Source organism: Anolis sagrei, chromosome 3 (genome assembly GCF_037176765.1).
Source record: "Anolis sagrei isolate rAnoSag1 chromosome 3, rAnoSag1.mat, whole genome shotgun sequence".
In the NCBI taxonomy this organism is placed as follows: Eukaryota; Metazoa; Chordata; class Lepidosauria; order Squamata; family Dactyloidae; genus Anolis; species Anolis sagrei.
In genome coordinates this window covers 29,641,588-29,657,893 of record NC_090023.1, presented here as the reverse complement: position 1 = coordinate 29,657,893, position 16,306 = coordinate 29,641,588, and the positions used below count along the sequence as shown (strand labels likewise).

General features: G+C 38.1%; 1 protein-coding gene across 8 annotated transcripts in view; it reads left to right on the top strand.

Moving 5' to 3' along the window:
• SPATA13 (spermatogenesis associated 13) overlaps positions 1-16,306 on the top strand; it is a 237,369-nt gene that overhangs the window by 198,444 nt on the left and 22,619 nt on the right. For 5 of the 8 annotated variants that reach the window (XM_060770924.2, XM_060770920.2, XM_060770921.2 and 2 more), the window contains exons 3-4: positions 6,313-6,672; positions 8,500-8,644. In XM_060770924.2, coding sequence (XP_060626907.2) covers positions 6,313-6,672; positions 8,500-8,644 — 505 coding nt within the window. Of the gene's footprint in view, positions 1-6,312; positions 6,673-8,499; positions 8,645-14,509; positions 14,790-16,306 lie in introns of those variants that run through there. The other 3 variants (XM_060770923.2, XM_060770928.2, XM_060770927.2) reach the window with 2 other exon arrangements.

The window sequence follows — 16,306 nt, the reverse complement described above, 5'->3', positions numbered from 1 at the left end:
TTGTGGTCTTTGGTGACCCTTCTGGCACCCCCCTCCTGACCCCCCCCCAGGGGTCCGGACCCCCAGGTAGAGAAATGCTGCCTTAAGGCCATCCAATCCAACTCCCTTCACCAGGGCAACAAAGCATAATCAAAGCCTTCCTGACAAAGAGCCATCCAGCCATAAATATCGAAGACCTTGAGGTTGAGAAATGTTGATGACCTTTTAGTAGCTTGAAAATATCATAGAAGCCTCAGTATTCTTACTGTATGCAACTAAAATTTATATTGTATTACTATTCTAATAATAATTTTAATTGTATCTTTTTCCACATATATATTTTCAAATTTAATTTTTAATTTAAAAAAATTATTTATTTATATACCACTTTTCTCACCCCTGGGGGGACTCAAAGTGGTTCACAGCAAGTAAGTGGCAAAATTCAATGCCTCGCATAAAATATAAAATAAACTATAAACATAAAAACATTAGACGTTGTACCAATCCCGAGGCTATGTTGACTACTTCATCTCACTCCTCAAATTCTTGCTTGAAAAGCCGCATTTTAAGTTGTTTCCTGAATGCCAGGAGGGAGGTGGCTGATCTAATCTCACTGGCAAGGGAGTTCCACAGCAGAGGGGCCACCACCAAGAAGGCCCTGTCTCTTGTCCCCACCAGTTGTGCCTGCGAGAGCTGCGGGACCAAGAGCACAACCACCTCAGTCAATCTTAATGCTCTAACTGGCTCATAAAGGGAGATCCATTTGGATAGGTAAGCTGGACTGGAACCGTTAAATAATTGCCTTATAATTGTGGGTGCCTCCCGTCTCCTGACAAGCAATATTATTAGTCCCAGTCTACCACTCTGCTTGTGTCTATACATATTTACCAGGGGTTTATCCCTTTGAATGTGTAGCTAAATATTAACATCTCTGTACAGTTATAACTTGAGGGTGTGCCCCATTGTACACAATTTGTCTTGCTTGAGGCTCAGTAAATTGACAGTACAAACCTGTTTATGCATAAGGATGTACACCGTTGTAACTGTGCTTAGAATTGCTGCTTGATTTAGATTTTGTTTCTCCCCCCCCCATGCTGCATTAAATATGCAAATCCTAAAAATCATCTATCCTCTTTTAAAATAATCATCTATCCTCTTTTAAAATAATAAAATATAAAATAAATAAATAAATAAATAAATACTTTATATTCCTGAATCCCAGGAAAGACTGGGAAAGTCTGAAGAATTGTAGCCAATTGCCATAAACATTGTTTTGACTCAATCTGAGACATTACCTCCTATCATGAATGATTATAATTTTGTTTCTGTTATTGTTTGTTTACATTCTTGGGATGGGATGAAAATAATGAGTTACCTGCAAAGGTACTTTGACAGCTAATGTTTTGGGGAAAACTGGAATGTTACATTTTGCCTGGATTGGTGGAGCCAGGAATTCACTACTTTTCAGTGTAACATAATGGGACAGCGTTATGCTTTGATTTAATCTGAGTGAAGGGAAGGGGAGAAAAAAAAAGGCTTATAGGGGTAGATACCATGTATTGGCATGGTAGTGTGGAAAGTGGTACTGTTAATGATCAGCAAAAGATCAACAATAAAGAGTGTGTGTGTGAAAGAGGAGGAGGAGGAGGAGGGCTACTACGACTACGACTACTACTGGAACATGGTCTACTCTGGAGACTTTGATTAGTGGAATTTTACAATAAATAAGTAGAGGATTGGTCTGTCTTTTCTTCCTCCCTTCCTTTTGCCCATAGGAGCAAGATATAAATTATTAGGAGTGCACGGAGAAGGGTCTTTTTGGGAGGGAGGGAGTAGGGTAGAGCTGAATTTCAGGCTGGCCATTGCATCCCAATGGCAAAGATATGCATTTGGATTGATTGAGTTGGTGCCAGATATGAGTGTTTAGAGGATGATCTCATGATCTCATTCCTTATTTCTTTATGGTCTTCTGAAATGTTAGTAGATATTAGGGGGGGGGGGGGATGCAGAAGGAAGAAGAACTGAATGAGGGTCACCTGTGTCAAATTCTGGCCACCCCAGTTCAAAAGAGATCTTGACAAGCTGTAAGGCAGTGGTTTTCAACCTGGGGTCCCCAGATGTTTTTGGCCTTCAACTCCCAGAAATCCTAACAGCTGGTAAACTGGCTGGGATTTCTGGGAGTTGTAGGCCAAAAACACCTGGGGACCCCAGGTTGAGAACCACTGCTGTAAGGTGTCCATAGAGGGGTGACTAAAATGATCAAAGGTATGGAGGCCATGCCCTGTGAGAAGCATCTTAAAGAACTGGGTATGTTTAACCTGCAGAAGAGAAGGTTGAGAGGAGACATTATAGCCATGTATAAATGTGTGAAAGGGTGCCATACGAAGAGGGAGCAGGCTTGTTTTCTGCTGCCCTTGAAACTAGGACTCGGAGCAATGGATTCAAATTATACAGGAAAGGAGATTCCACCTGAACATTAGGAAGAATTTCCTGATCATAGGAACCGTTCAACTGTGGAATTCCCTTCCTCGGAGTGTGGTGGAAGCTCCTCCTTTGGAAGTTTTTAAGCAGAAGCTGGATGGCCATCTGTCAGAGATACTTTATGCTTTTCCTGCATGGCAGGGGGTTGGATTAAATGGCTCATATGGTCACTTTTAACTCTATTATTCTGTGGTTCTATTGTAACATGTTAGTAACAAGTAAACAATTGGGTTATCTTTTGGACTACAACAAGAAGTTAGGTGATCAGTACAATGATTTGTGCGACTCTGTTGTTGTTGTGTACCTTCAAGTCGTTTTTTTGATTTATGGTGACCTTGAGGCCTAGTTTAATGTTCAAACCACTATTCTAAAAAGTGACATTCCATGGTCTCATAGAGAAGATATTTGCAGGATGATGTCACAACTAGATGTGGGTTACATAGAAAATGTAGGTTCATTAAAATAGTCCTATTTTTGAGTGAATGCTTGGACAATCAAAGTTTTAAATACGATGTGAAGGAGGAGAACAAGGTGTAATAGTGTGCTATTTACCTTGCTTGCTTCACAACAATAATGACAGTATGAAACAATAATTGTGAAACAGTAGTTACTTTAGTTGTTGGAATGATTCCCAACTTTTACTTTATGCTTTCTTTTGCAAATTACTGGCCACAGGGCAAGCTATGCACATACTTTGTTTGTCTTGGCTTAATGCCATTTTCAGGGGTTTTGGTTTTTTTAAAAAAAAGTGTCCTTATACACTTTTAACTGTGAGAATAAACAAATGAAGTTCCTTCTCTTTCCGAAGGAAAGTACCTGTGTCAGGAAAGCCTGTTTGTGTTATGAATAAATAGATTTATTTATTTCGTGTCAAAAGCATTGCATAAAATAGTTTATCTAAAATTGATAAAATAGTTTAGTTAAAACTGATAAAAGAAAGGGATCACATGCTGCTAGGTAGTTTTAGACCCAAAATGGGCAGCTTTAAACCATTCTTCCTCTGTGCATGAGGCAGGGCATTGTGGGCAAGCATATAGATGCTGAGTTTTTCGTTCTGCTCCACAATCACACAAGGTGGAGGATTCTTCTAGGTAGTACCATTTTGCCAGGTTGTTTTTTGATCTGCCAGCTTCTCTTCTGAGTCTGTTCAGGGACTTCCAAGTTGCCCATTCTTGGTTTGTCCCTGGAGGAAGACCCTCGTAGGGGGGCCATCCAGTTGGAATTGCCAGAGTTTGCTGCCCACAGAGATATTCTTGCTGTTGCTGGAGGAACATTTAGAGAAGTGGTGTTCTCATGAAACTTTTCCTTGATTTAGGTCTATTGGGAGGAAGCTGAGAGCCATATAGGGTGGCTTTAACAGTGTTCAACCTTATTTCTCTCGCAATTAGCGGCAACTTCCCATTGCACATCGGGGGGCGAAGGGGGGGGGATGCCAGCTAGTTTAGTAGGTGTAGGCTTGAGACATCCTGTGATTATTCGACATATCTCATTTAGTGTGATATTCTCTTGCTTTCTGTGGGCAGATTTATGCCAGACAGGACAGGCATACTCCAGAGTTGAGTAAGACAAGGCAGTGCTGATGTTATTATTAATCTTGGGTTTGCACCCCATGCACTGTTAGTAAGTTTCCGTAGGATGTTATTGCATGCAGCTACTTTGTACTTGGTGTTTGCACAGTGTTTCCTAAATGTTAGTGTTCAGTCTAAGGTAACACTGATATATTTAGGGTAGATATTTTAAATATAAGATATCAATAAGTAGATAGCATTGCAGTATCAATCTCCTCTTAAAATCTATATAATTCAACTTTTTCAAAGTTGCCTTTTGCCTACAATGATGATGAGGATGATGATGAGGATGACGATGAGGATGATGATGATGATATGTATCATATGAATCTTGTGGGCACACTCAGGATATTGCTGTTTCCATTATGCAATGATATTTGTAGTTCTTGCAAGGAGAAGTAAGCTTTTAGAAGATGATGTCCAACAGGCTACTGTTCTTGCTTTACACCTTTCACAAGCTGAAAATATAACATGCTTTTGGGAATGCTTTGTGTTGGTGTTCCCCATTGTACAACTTCTGTTTCCTCATTAGGCAGAGCTACAAACGACCCAGTGTATATGAAGGCCATACTGTATTTGTATTGGAGTTGTATCCTAAAGCTTAATGAGCTTATACAGCAAAGGGAAACTTGTTTTTTGTGTCTGAAATGATGTCTTCAGCAAATCCCTTGTCAAAGAAACATGAGAAAATAGTTTAGCAGTACAATCCTATGTTTGTGTACCCAAAAGTATGTCCCATTGTGTTTGGTTCAGCTTACTTACAATATGACTCCCTTATCCATGAGCACAATATCCACAATTTCCCTTAACACGTTCCAACCCCCCCCCCCCAAAAAAAACCCTCCCCCCAGAAGTCTTTATGGACCTCTGTAGGTCCTCTAGTCCTATAGTATGTTTCTTGCCCAAGTATAGTCAAAACTATAGTTTGCTATTATCTCTGATTCCAGGTATCTTTGGGTGGGTAGAGGCCTGGAACATATCCCAGCAGATATGGGATTGCACCGTATTTGTTTTGTGGACTGCATCCTAAGGCTTAATAAGGCTACTAGGTCCAAAAAGTAGGTTAGTAATGCTATTGTTAATGATGTAACTATCATGGCTTTCTTCCAGAGCAATTAAAAAAGAAGTACATGGCAATAACCACATATAAAAAGTGATGTAATACCATGTAGCTTTCCTGCTATTTGTTATAATGCCAGTTTAGCACGTGGGCATGCTGTATCCCTTGGAGTGTTTATCTTGTTGAAAGTAGCAAAGGGCAGTTATTGTGGGTGGAACAAAATGGTCTTTATCACCCAACATTAAAAAGTTTTAACAAATTGACTTTGTGGGACACACCTCAAAGTCCTAGCCCTTCAGCATATTGTAAGTCCTATAGAAATAAAAGCATTGTAAGTAATACAGTTTCAGGTATTACAAATTATTTGTAACTTTAATACTTATTTTTATATGAGTAATACAAAATAGCAATACAAAGGGAGCAGTATGTTCGACGGTCATGTTCCTGTATTATAGTCTGTTGTATAAACAGGTAGTGCTTTTGGATCATTACTAAAATATTTCTCCCTTGATACATATATATTTTGCTTGTAAGAGATTAAGAAAATTTAAATTATCTAGGAAGACTTGAATCCCTTTTCCCCTTAACGTAGTGAACCGAATGCTAAAGCATCTTGTGTAAACAATCCTCTGCATTCTATAGTATGTCACACTTTCTGCTTTTCTAGTAAAGACCAGATTTCTGAAACACAGCTAGAATATAATTATTTTGATATTTATGTGCTAGTGTGTAATTTTTAAAATACTTTCTTCTTCTACTACTACTAGTACTACTGTTTTTCTCAAAGAATACAGCAAGTAAATTATTTGAAATGAATAAAGATCCCCTTTAATTTTTTTTGCTTGTTATTGACATTAATAATAATAGTAATAATAATAATAATAATAATAATAATAATAATATAAAACTTTATTTATAACCCACCCTATCTCCCTGAGGGGAATCAACATGCTTAGAATTTTAGCCTTCAGGTTTACCTAGAATTACTCTTCCTGTACTGCCATATTGTTCTGAACTGTGGCTTTCATTTGCTCCTAAACTAATATATTAATTTGTCTTGCTGTGGTTTGTTTCATATGGTTAACAACCCAATTTATGGGTGTTTGATAGCTATTTAACTCCTTCCCTCCATGCAGGAAAACAATATCCTTACACCATTTGAAGGATGTAATTTAACTTTTTTAAAGTGCTTTGGCTTATTTGACTTATTCACATTTAAAAAAGGTTGTTACTGATGATCACTGGAAGAAGAATCCCCCATTACAAGATGAAGAAAGAACGGATGCTCAAAAAGTCACAACTAGAAGATGGGGTTCTGGAAAGAGATCGCGACCTCGACCCCTTTCAGATTTCGGCCAGTTGGCAATTAGGAGTTTCTCAATACCAGAAGATTCTGTCCCTGTGGAGACTCCAGAAGTGGACTATGTGGATGATGGGAATGAGTCAAGATCACCTCCCAATGACCCATTGACTTCTACAGTAGCCAACCAAAGAGGACGCAAAAGAAGACCCATCTCGGTCATTGGTGGGGTCAGTTTTTATGCCAACAAGCAAACAGAAGAAATAACAGATCTCCTTACACAAGTAAGACATAAAATGCACTCTCTGAAACTCAAATCATCCTCCTTCTTTGCCTGTAACCTCCAAGTTAGAAAATAGTGGACACTCCTTTTCCTTCCTTCTACTTCTCCTAAATCATCATCAAATCCTCTTCTCCTAAAAGCATGAAATCAGATTAACTTAATATTGTGGATAATTACTGCTTTGCATTGTACACTAACATTTTCTTTGATATTTTGAAATTAAAAATAAATAAATTTATGCTTTTGGGTTGCAAATTATTGTTGTATGTGGTTAGTGGTAACATGTTGAGTTTCTTAAATCTTTGAAGGTATCTCATAGCACCAAGAACTTAACAGGCACTAATTTTAGCATTTGCACAAAAACAGAATGATGGGCAGTGGAACTGAGAAAAGACTGTTAATTTACTGATGATACAACTTTGAGCCTGGTTAGACTTGGTAAACATCAAATTTGGCCCTGAACTTCATGCTGAATGATATATTATATCTTCATTTTGGGGATGACTACCACTGTATGGATGGTTATCTTGATATGCCCCATCCTTTTTACAATTCTACATAGGGTTATGCTGCTCAGATTTCTACTAGGAGTATTTTTATGTGTACATGCTTTTTAAAAAACTGTATGCAAACAAGAAGGCTTGACATTTAATTCACAAAAATTAGCACAGATTTGGCTTTGGCAGGATTGCTGCATGAGATCCTGAAATTTACACTTTTCTGTCAACTCTTTTGTTTTGTGATGCTTTTAGATTGCAGTTATCTCCAGTTTATAGTTAAAGAGATCCTGAAATGAAGAAATATCTGTACTTGTTTCATCTATGTTAATTGTATAATTTTATGACTGCGAGCTTCCCAGCAAGATGGGAAGTTTTCTTTTTTCCTGAATCCAGATTTTCTGCAATGCACTATATATATATTTAAGGGAGGGGTATTCTGCACCTTCCTGTTCCCACTCCACATTTTCTATACTTATAAATGAACACCAAGTAAGTCTGCTGTTTGTATTGGTGCCTTTAAAATCTTGCCCTTACTGAATATAAATAAGTACGCTTTGCTTGAAATCTAGAGACATGTTAAAAGACACTGGACAGTTTGAAGGTACGTATATTCTTGCTGCTATGACTATTACTGCTGCAAAAAATAAGGTTGGAATACATTTCCAAAGGTTGTATTTTGTGCAAAAGCAACTTATCAACCACTTTGAAAGGAAGTGAGTTATGGGTTGAAAATCTTGTAGTAAAGTGAAGTCTGAATGAAGGTAAAATTGATTATCCAGATCTGCGTTTGTAGTTCTCATTAGTTTGGGACTAATGTCACTAGTTGTCATTAGTTGTCACCATTAGACAACATGACTTCCTAACTGGTGCTTAGAAGAGTTGAAAGAAGGTGGGGGGAAAGAACCCAGTTGATAGATTTAATAAAGAAAGCAACGATCTTGTGTTTGCAGGACCCAAAAGATGCTCAACAACCATTCTGTATCAATTGAAAATACTTCTATTTGGGATTGAGTTGGGACTTTGTGGAATTCCTCTTAGGTTTCCTCTTCCACCTTTTTATTTTTATTTCCACACACTTTGGGTTTTTCTAAGATATTAACATTTCTCTCCCTGTGCATGAAGGATGCTAAGTGCATAAGATTTGGTTCACAGAGAAAGCTATCATACATAGGATGATGGATCTTATACGGAGCCTTACTATCGATTTACTGTACTGCAGTGCCTCAAATACTTTCTTGCCTAAATAAATAACATCACTTCTTCCTTGGCTTGATTTTAGGACACATCCAGTATGATTTTACAGTAATTTTTAAAAACTTTCCTTGTAGCCAGTTGCCCGCCCTCCGGTACCAGCACATCAGGTCCCTCCTTACAAGGCTGTCTCGGCCAGATTCCGTCCCTTCGCCTTTTCGCAAAGCACACCCATCGGTCTGGATAGAGTTGGATGCAAGCGACAAATGAGAGCTTCTCATGGTGAGTTTCATATGGAGCTAATGCAAAATGAATAACTAAAATCGCAAGTTTTTCAAAAAATGCCCTAATCAGTTGTAGTGTCCACTTTGTGGTTATAGGACTTGCTGTCACAGGAAAGCTATTAATAGATTAATGATAATGACAGAGTTTGGAAAATGTTTGGCTCAACCATATTTGTGTGTTGTACTGGTAGTGCAGCAGGTTAAATCGTTGAGCTGCTGAACTTGCTGACCAAAAGGTCGGCAGTTCGATTCTAGGGAGCGGGGTGAGCTCCCACTATTAGACCTAGCTTCTGCCAAACTAGCAATTTGAAAAGATGCAAATGTGAATAGATCAATAGGTACTGCTTCTATGGGAAGGTAATGGCTCTCCATGCAGTCATGCTGGCCACATGACCAGCTCTTCAGCTTAGAAATAATAATAATAATAATAATAATAATAATAATAATAATAATAATAATCTTTATTTATACCCCACCACTATCTCCCCAATGGAGACTCGGGGCAGCTTACATGAGGCCAAGCCCAGACAACATATTACAGCAAAATAAAACCAATGGAGATGAGCACAACCCCCCAGAGTCAGACACGACTAGACTTAATGTCAGGGAAAACCTTTACCTTTACTTTAATGGTTTCTATTTTTCATCATTTATATTGTTAGTCTATTTCTATTCTATATTAAGTATAGGTAGAGTATCGCTTATTCAAAGTATGTGGAACCACACAAGTTTGGGATTTCAGATTCTGGAATACAGTTAGCTGTGTTTGCATTTGCATTACATACATAATGAATATCTTGGAGAAGGGATCCAAGTTTAAACATGAAATAGATTGATGTTTCATATGCATGAAACAAAGTTTTTGTAGATGTCAGAAATGAAAGGTGTCACTATCTTAGTTACTCATTTCTGTAAACAACTGGGCTTCTTAACTACCATTCAGTTAATGGGGATGAGACTGTGAAATTGACTGAAATTACCAAACAGACACATGATTTTATTTATAGGAAGACATTAAAAACAAGAGATGACATCCCAAAAAAACCCAAACGCAGTTTCTTTTTAAAGCAAAGTACATTAAAAATTATACTTATTTTTAAAAATTGGGATAAAGAAAAGAAATTGGCTTTTTTATATTATGATGGGAAAATCTGGGTTTTTCATATTGGGAAAAACTTAAGATTTGTTGTTGAAGGCTTTCATGGCCAGAATCACTGGGTTGTTGTAGCTTTTTTTGGGCTGTATGGCCATGTTCCAGAGGCATTTTTTCCTATAAGTTAGTCACTGTAACTTGTAGCTAGAATTTGAGTCCATTGGTTTTGATCTTAATATCTAAAGCAGCAGAAAGCAACTTTGCTCCAACTTTGCATGATATAATTTTAGATCATCCAGAGGCAAACAGCCGGTAGGCTGTTAGGAATTGTGGGAGTTGAAGTCCAAAGCACTTGGAGGGCGAAGTTTGCCCATGCCTGATATAGATGCTTGGTAGTGCTTGGTGGTAGTTGAGGGATGTGGCTAAGAAAGGAGAGGTTCATCAGCAGTCCTGATAATGGAACATCCAAATGCAGTAAAAGTAGACTTCTGAATATCAGCTTCTGGGAACTTCAACTTCCTTTACTTTCTTTACGGTCTGCTTCATAAAGGTACTGAGTAGCCATTGTGCAAAAGATTATAGTAGTGAATTCCCATTCTGATCATGCATGGTTCTCCTTCTGTCTGCTCGTGTCATTGTCCATGCCAACTGGGAGCTGTTCTCTTTACAAATAACATGTTCGAACTCTGATTTGTTCAAAGTTTTTCTAGTCATTTTCAAAAGACAGTAAAAGACATTTTTTTTGCAAGAATGGAGATCGAAGTGCAGCATCGGCTTCTCATTTTCCCGTTGAGCCAGCAGCAACCAGGAAATCACATGGTTTCTGTGGGTGTTTTGAAACTCTTTACACGCTGCAGGGGCCTCAAGGGTCTTTTGATCAAGTCGGTAGTACAAGGCAAGTAGGGAGAAGGAAATGTCCCAATTAAAGGACCAGCATAACTATTTGCATTGTCTTTGCAAGACACAGCAGACCTTTTTTTCCCGATCACATGTATTGAATGGGTTTACTTTTTGCCTGGAACAACTGAACCTTTTGGGCACTGCTTTTTTAAAGGTGACCTAAATGGAGAAAGATAGTCAAGTAAGCTTATTCAGAGATGCTAACTTCCTAATTATGTGTTATGGGCATAGAAAAATAACAATCTGACCTTGGCGGTGCTGAGGAAGGAATTGTTGCATGCTAAGGACCAGTTCTCTAAATAAATAGTTTAGGTTTTGACGTGATAAAGTCTGGCAAGGTCATTGCTTTATTCGGTCATAGGAATGCTGAAAGTTCAGCTTTGGATGCAACTGACTTCCCTCCCCGCTCATAGTTTCTCATTCACCACATAGAAGTTATGCTATTGCTCACGTGTCTGTAAACAGGATCTCAAAATAGTCCTTGCACCTAAATGTGCACAGATACAACATCTTTTAAGTGATGGTGGTGATTTTTATGTGTTCACGGAGCAAACATATTTTCAGAATGGAGAAGGGTCCTAAGTTTTGTGCAAACTTTGAGCACGGCTTGTGAAAACCCAATTTCTTCTTTCAAAAGACCAGCCAAGGCTGATTTCACAGATGGAAGTACAGTTTTTCTGTCTGGTTACTGGAGCAAAACCACATTCTTTCCCCACTTCTTTCTCATTCAGTCCTTAGAAGAGTTGTGCAATTGATTGTGAAGTGTTTCAGACAATTTTTTCTTCAGTTGAGGCCAATGCCTTCTTGAGCGGGTTCTTCTCCGTTATGGCACTCTGCCTTTGAAATGCTCTCCATAGTAAAGCTCACCTGATACCTCTTGTAATCTATCTTTAATGCAAAGACTAAATAAATAAAAATGTCTTGGCTTTAACTCTTCTATTAATTTTAATAGAAGAGTTTAATAGTTTAATAGAAGAGTTTAATAGAAGCGAATCCTCCCACCCAAAGCCCTCCTCCTCTCTCAGCCAAGGAGAGGGCTCTTTCTGAGACTACAGGTGGGGAGGGGAGAAGCTGGCATGCTTGGCGCATGGCAGCAAGGTGCCATTTAATTAGTTTTAATCTACTCTTGATTTTATTGTCCATTGCACTATTTTATTCCTCCTTTCTATACATGTTTTGTTTTTCTGTTACTATTACAGTATCATTTTATTTATTTTGTAGCTGAGAGAGCACTGAAGAGACATCTAGTCCACCCCTTTGCTTTCTCATAATTCCATGCCACAGAAGAATGGACTAGTAAACATTTTTAAAAAATGAACAGCATTTCATTTAATAACAGCATTTCTCAATCTGGGGGTTGAGACCCCTGAGAGGGGGTCACGAGGGGGTTTCAGAGGAGTCGCCAAGGACCATCAGAAAACATATATTACTTAGGAACCCCTTTGTCAGAGAAGGCTGAACACTCTCTACATGTCCTTCTCTTCCTTTTCGGAAACAGACCGCGAATCCTCCCACCCAAAGCCCTCCTCCTCTCTCAGCCAAGGAGAGGGCTCTTTCTGAGACTACAGGTGGGGAGGGGAGAGCTGGCATGCTTGGCGCATGGCAGCAAGGTGCGCATATGCAAGCAAGGGAGAGCATGTGAGACTGGGGGGAGGCTCACTCCAGAGAGTCCCTTCAAGGCATGGGGGTTCTGTGTGGGAATGGTGGCCCAATTCAATCATTGGTGGGAGTTCAGAATGCTCTTTGATTGTAAGTGAACTATAACTCCCAGTAACTACAACTCTCAAATATCAAGGTATATTTTCCCAAACTCCACCAATGTTCACATTTAGGCATATTGAGTATTTATGCCAAGCTTGGTCCTGATGTATCGTTGTTTGAGTGCACAGTGCTCTCTAAATGTAAGTGAACTACAACTCCAAACACAAAGTCAATGCCAACCAAACCCTTCCAGTATTTTCTGTTGGTCATGGGAGTTCTGTGTGCCAAGTTTGGTTCAATCCCATTGTTGGTGGAGTTCAGAATGCTCTTTGATTATAGGTATATAAATCCCAGCAACTACAACTCCCAAACGACAAAATCTATTCCCCCCCCCCCCCCCCCCAACCCCACCAGTATTCAAATTTGGGTGAATCGGGTATTAGTGCCAAATTTTTCCCAGTGAATGAAAATACATCCTACACATCATATTTACATTGTGATTCATAACAGTAGCAAAATTACAGTTCTGAAGTAGCAACAAAAATAATGTTATGGTTGGGGGTCATCACAACACGAGAAACTGTATTAAGGAGTCTCGGCATTAGGAAATTTGAAAAAAACTGCTCTATAAGATCCCCAAATGTATACAATTCATCTCCTTACAGCAAAATCCCAGTAATTTTCAGTTAATTTTTTTTTTTAGTTTTTAAAATGTGTGCCAGAACACAGTGTTTTCCTCTCATCAACACTAGTGATGTTGATTACGGTATATAATTTTATATAATTATATAATGTTATCACTCTCTGAATATGTCTCTTGAGTCTTGACACTCATATATAATAACATGTATGATCCAAAACAAGAAGGATTGAGCCACAGACCAGGCATGTGTCCAGACCATACATTTGTAGCAGTTTGATACTATTATAATTGCTGTGGCTCTGTCCTATAGAACTGTGGTATTTGCAGTTTGATAATGCATTTGAATTTCTGCCAGAAAAGTATAAAGGCAAACTGTATATTCTTGAGTATAAGCCTAGTTTTTCAGTCCTTTTTTAGGCTGAAAATGCCCCCCTCAGCTTATATTCGAGTCAAGGTTATTTGTTATTTTACTCTGTTGTTGTTGTTGTTACATTTATTATTGTACTCCATTTATTATTATTATTATTATTATTATTATTATTATTATTTACAATTTAACTTTGTTATTTTATTATTTTTCGATATTATTACTGTTAGTATTACATTTCCATTATTTTACTCTATTATTACTATTTTTCTTACATTTATTATTTTACTCTATTAGTGAAAGTATACGTAAACACATTTACACTGAAGAAGGTTAGAATAATGGTTTAATCAGCGTTGGACAGTTTTATCTTAAATTATAGTTTTATGTAAATATTCATAAACATTTAACTTACCAATACCTCAATTAATGTAATTTTATTTGTATCTATTTTTACTTTGAAATTTACCAGTAGCTGCTGCATTTCCCACCCTTGGCTTATACTCGAGTCAATACGTTTTCCCAGTTTTTTGTGGAAAAATTAAGTGCCTTGTCTTATATTTGGGTTGGCTTATACTCGAGTATATGCGGTATTTTAGGGGAGTTGAGAACTTTCTATCAGAAGATGCTAAGTAGCTCCCAAAACTACAGATTCCAAGATTTCATAAAGTGGCAGCTAGAGTTCAGCTAAGCTGCAATAATTCTGCAGTATTGACACACTTTTGGAAAGTTAGTTGATGATGTCATTAAAAGTCTTGAACTGGAAGATCCAGGTTAACGTCGTCACTGAACCGTGATTAACAGGAACTCACACAGACAGAGTTACAATCCACTTTACTGAAAATCTGTAGCCTTCTATATTTAATATTTAAAACAGCCGTTTGCCACTTACAATCTGAAATAATGTGGTTGCAACACAGCTTGCACCAAGTCATTCATTTTTAAGCATGTGATGGAGAAAAGGAACCCAGTAGAACCTTTTCCACTGGATTGAACAAAAGAAAAATATCTCAGAATTGCAATAATAAATCTGTAAGGCATTAGACCTCTGTGTGCATGCATTATGTGGATGAGCACTCACTGTGTGTGTGTGGGTGTGTGTGTTTCTGTGTGCCTGGTAACTTCCTCCCTAAGGGTCCCCCATGATGTCACTGAAGGCACTAAACTCACAGCCTGCACTGTACAGGGAGTGAGCTGTCAGTTTCAAAGTAGTCTCTGCCCTGAAATGCACAAACAGAAGCTCAAAGCGATGAATAAGCTATTTCTGCATTTCCAGTAGCTTGCAGCCTCCTTGGTCCACAGTGATTTTTTATTTAAAGGGCTAACCCTTACCTATTAGAAACCAAATTCTACCTGGCATATTGGTTTATTTCTGGACGGCAGGATGGTAGCCAGAGGGGAAATGATCCGCTTTTGGAGTCTGGAGAGCCTTCAGATAGGTATGTTTATGTAGGAGATGAACTCCATTTATTCTCTGTGCTGTTTGCATTTGAAACTGCTGTAGTCATGGGGCTTGACTTGATATAAAATAATGCTTGCACTAGTAAAACTTGCAGATCACAGCAAAATAATGTCATGAACAAAACAATTCTGTGTTGGTTTTTTGTTTTGTTTTTTAGTTCTGACATCGTATTAGAGAGATAGGAATTGCCTATTCATGTCTGTGTATTTATTCCTGGCAGTAAACAATAGAGACATGGCTACACAGAGCAAAAGATAGTTAGCTATTTGTGACTCTTTTTGAATACTTGTGTATCATATTTGTACATTAATATTCACAATAGATGACTGTAGAGGAGATATTCTGACTGCACTGCTAGTTTAGGAGCAATGTGTAAATCTATATCTAAGTCATCTTTCACTGTGTATGTTTATACTGTAATGTTCTAAGCTTATTAACTTCCATTTTGATTGATAATCCCACATTTCAGGAATGTTTCTTATGTTGTAAGTTATTATGATAGAGATTAATGCTTTCTAAATCAAATTTGAAGTTAAAGTGTTAAGCCCCTAATGTTAGTCTGAGTGACAGAATATACAGAGCTGGTCCTCAGAGGAATAAAATCCACTAAGAAATTTTGTTTTCTCTCTTAAATTTATGTCTCACACAATACAAAAGCCTTTTTTGGTCTGAATTCTTCTTGCATTATTGGAGTATTGCAGAACAATGAAAATGGGAAATAGATAAATAGTTGTATGTGGCACTTTTGTCATGCTGTATGTCATAGGAACCTAGTGAGTAACTTCTGGAGAGGTCCAAAGTATGAGACGTTACCACCACGCTGAGCCTTTCTGCACTTTGGTGTGGCTTTCATGCTTCATCTCTTTAAAATGCCTCCGATAATGCAAGAAGAATTCAGACAAAAAAGCAGAACAAAGATAAATGCTTGTATGTGGCACTTTTTGCCACATATTGTCATGAAAACCTAGTCGCTAACATTTGGGGATGTTGAAGACATTTCCACCACACTGAGCTTGGTATGGTTTTCCTTCTACACCATTGAATTGGGGATCTAGTAGCTGTGCAGTTCCAATTATTTAGGCACAATTGAAGGTCTAGATCACTACTTCTTAAACTGTCGATCCCAACCCCAAATGGGATCCCCCTTATCTCAGTGTTGGAGTCCTGAAAAAATTGGCTGCAGTAGTTGTTTGTGGCATTTTAGATACTTACATGAATCTACTGTGCAGTGTTTACAGTGGACTTTGCAGAAGTTTTTTCAACTGTACTCCATAGAAAGGAAAATCAGGCTATTTAGCAAGTTTTTGCAAATGCTGGTTTCTTATCAGTAAATGTTTGATTTTTATGCCTATGTTGTATGTCTATATATTCTCAGAATATATAGACATTTATCAGGTCAAAAGGAGTCATGTGGGGAAAAGTCTAGATCAGTAGTTCTGAACCTGTGCGTCTCCAGATGTTTTGGCCTTCAACTCCCTTAAATCCTAACTGCTG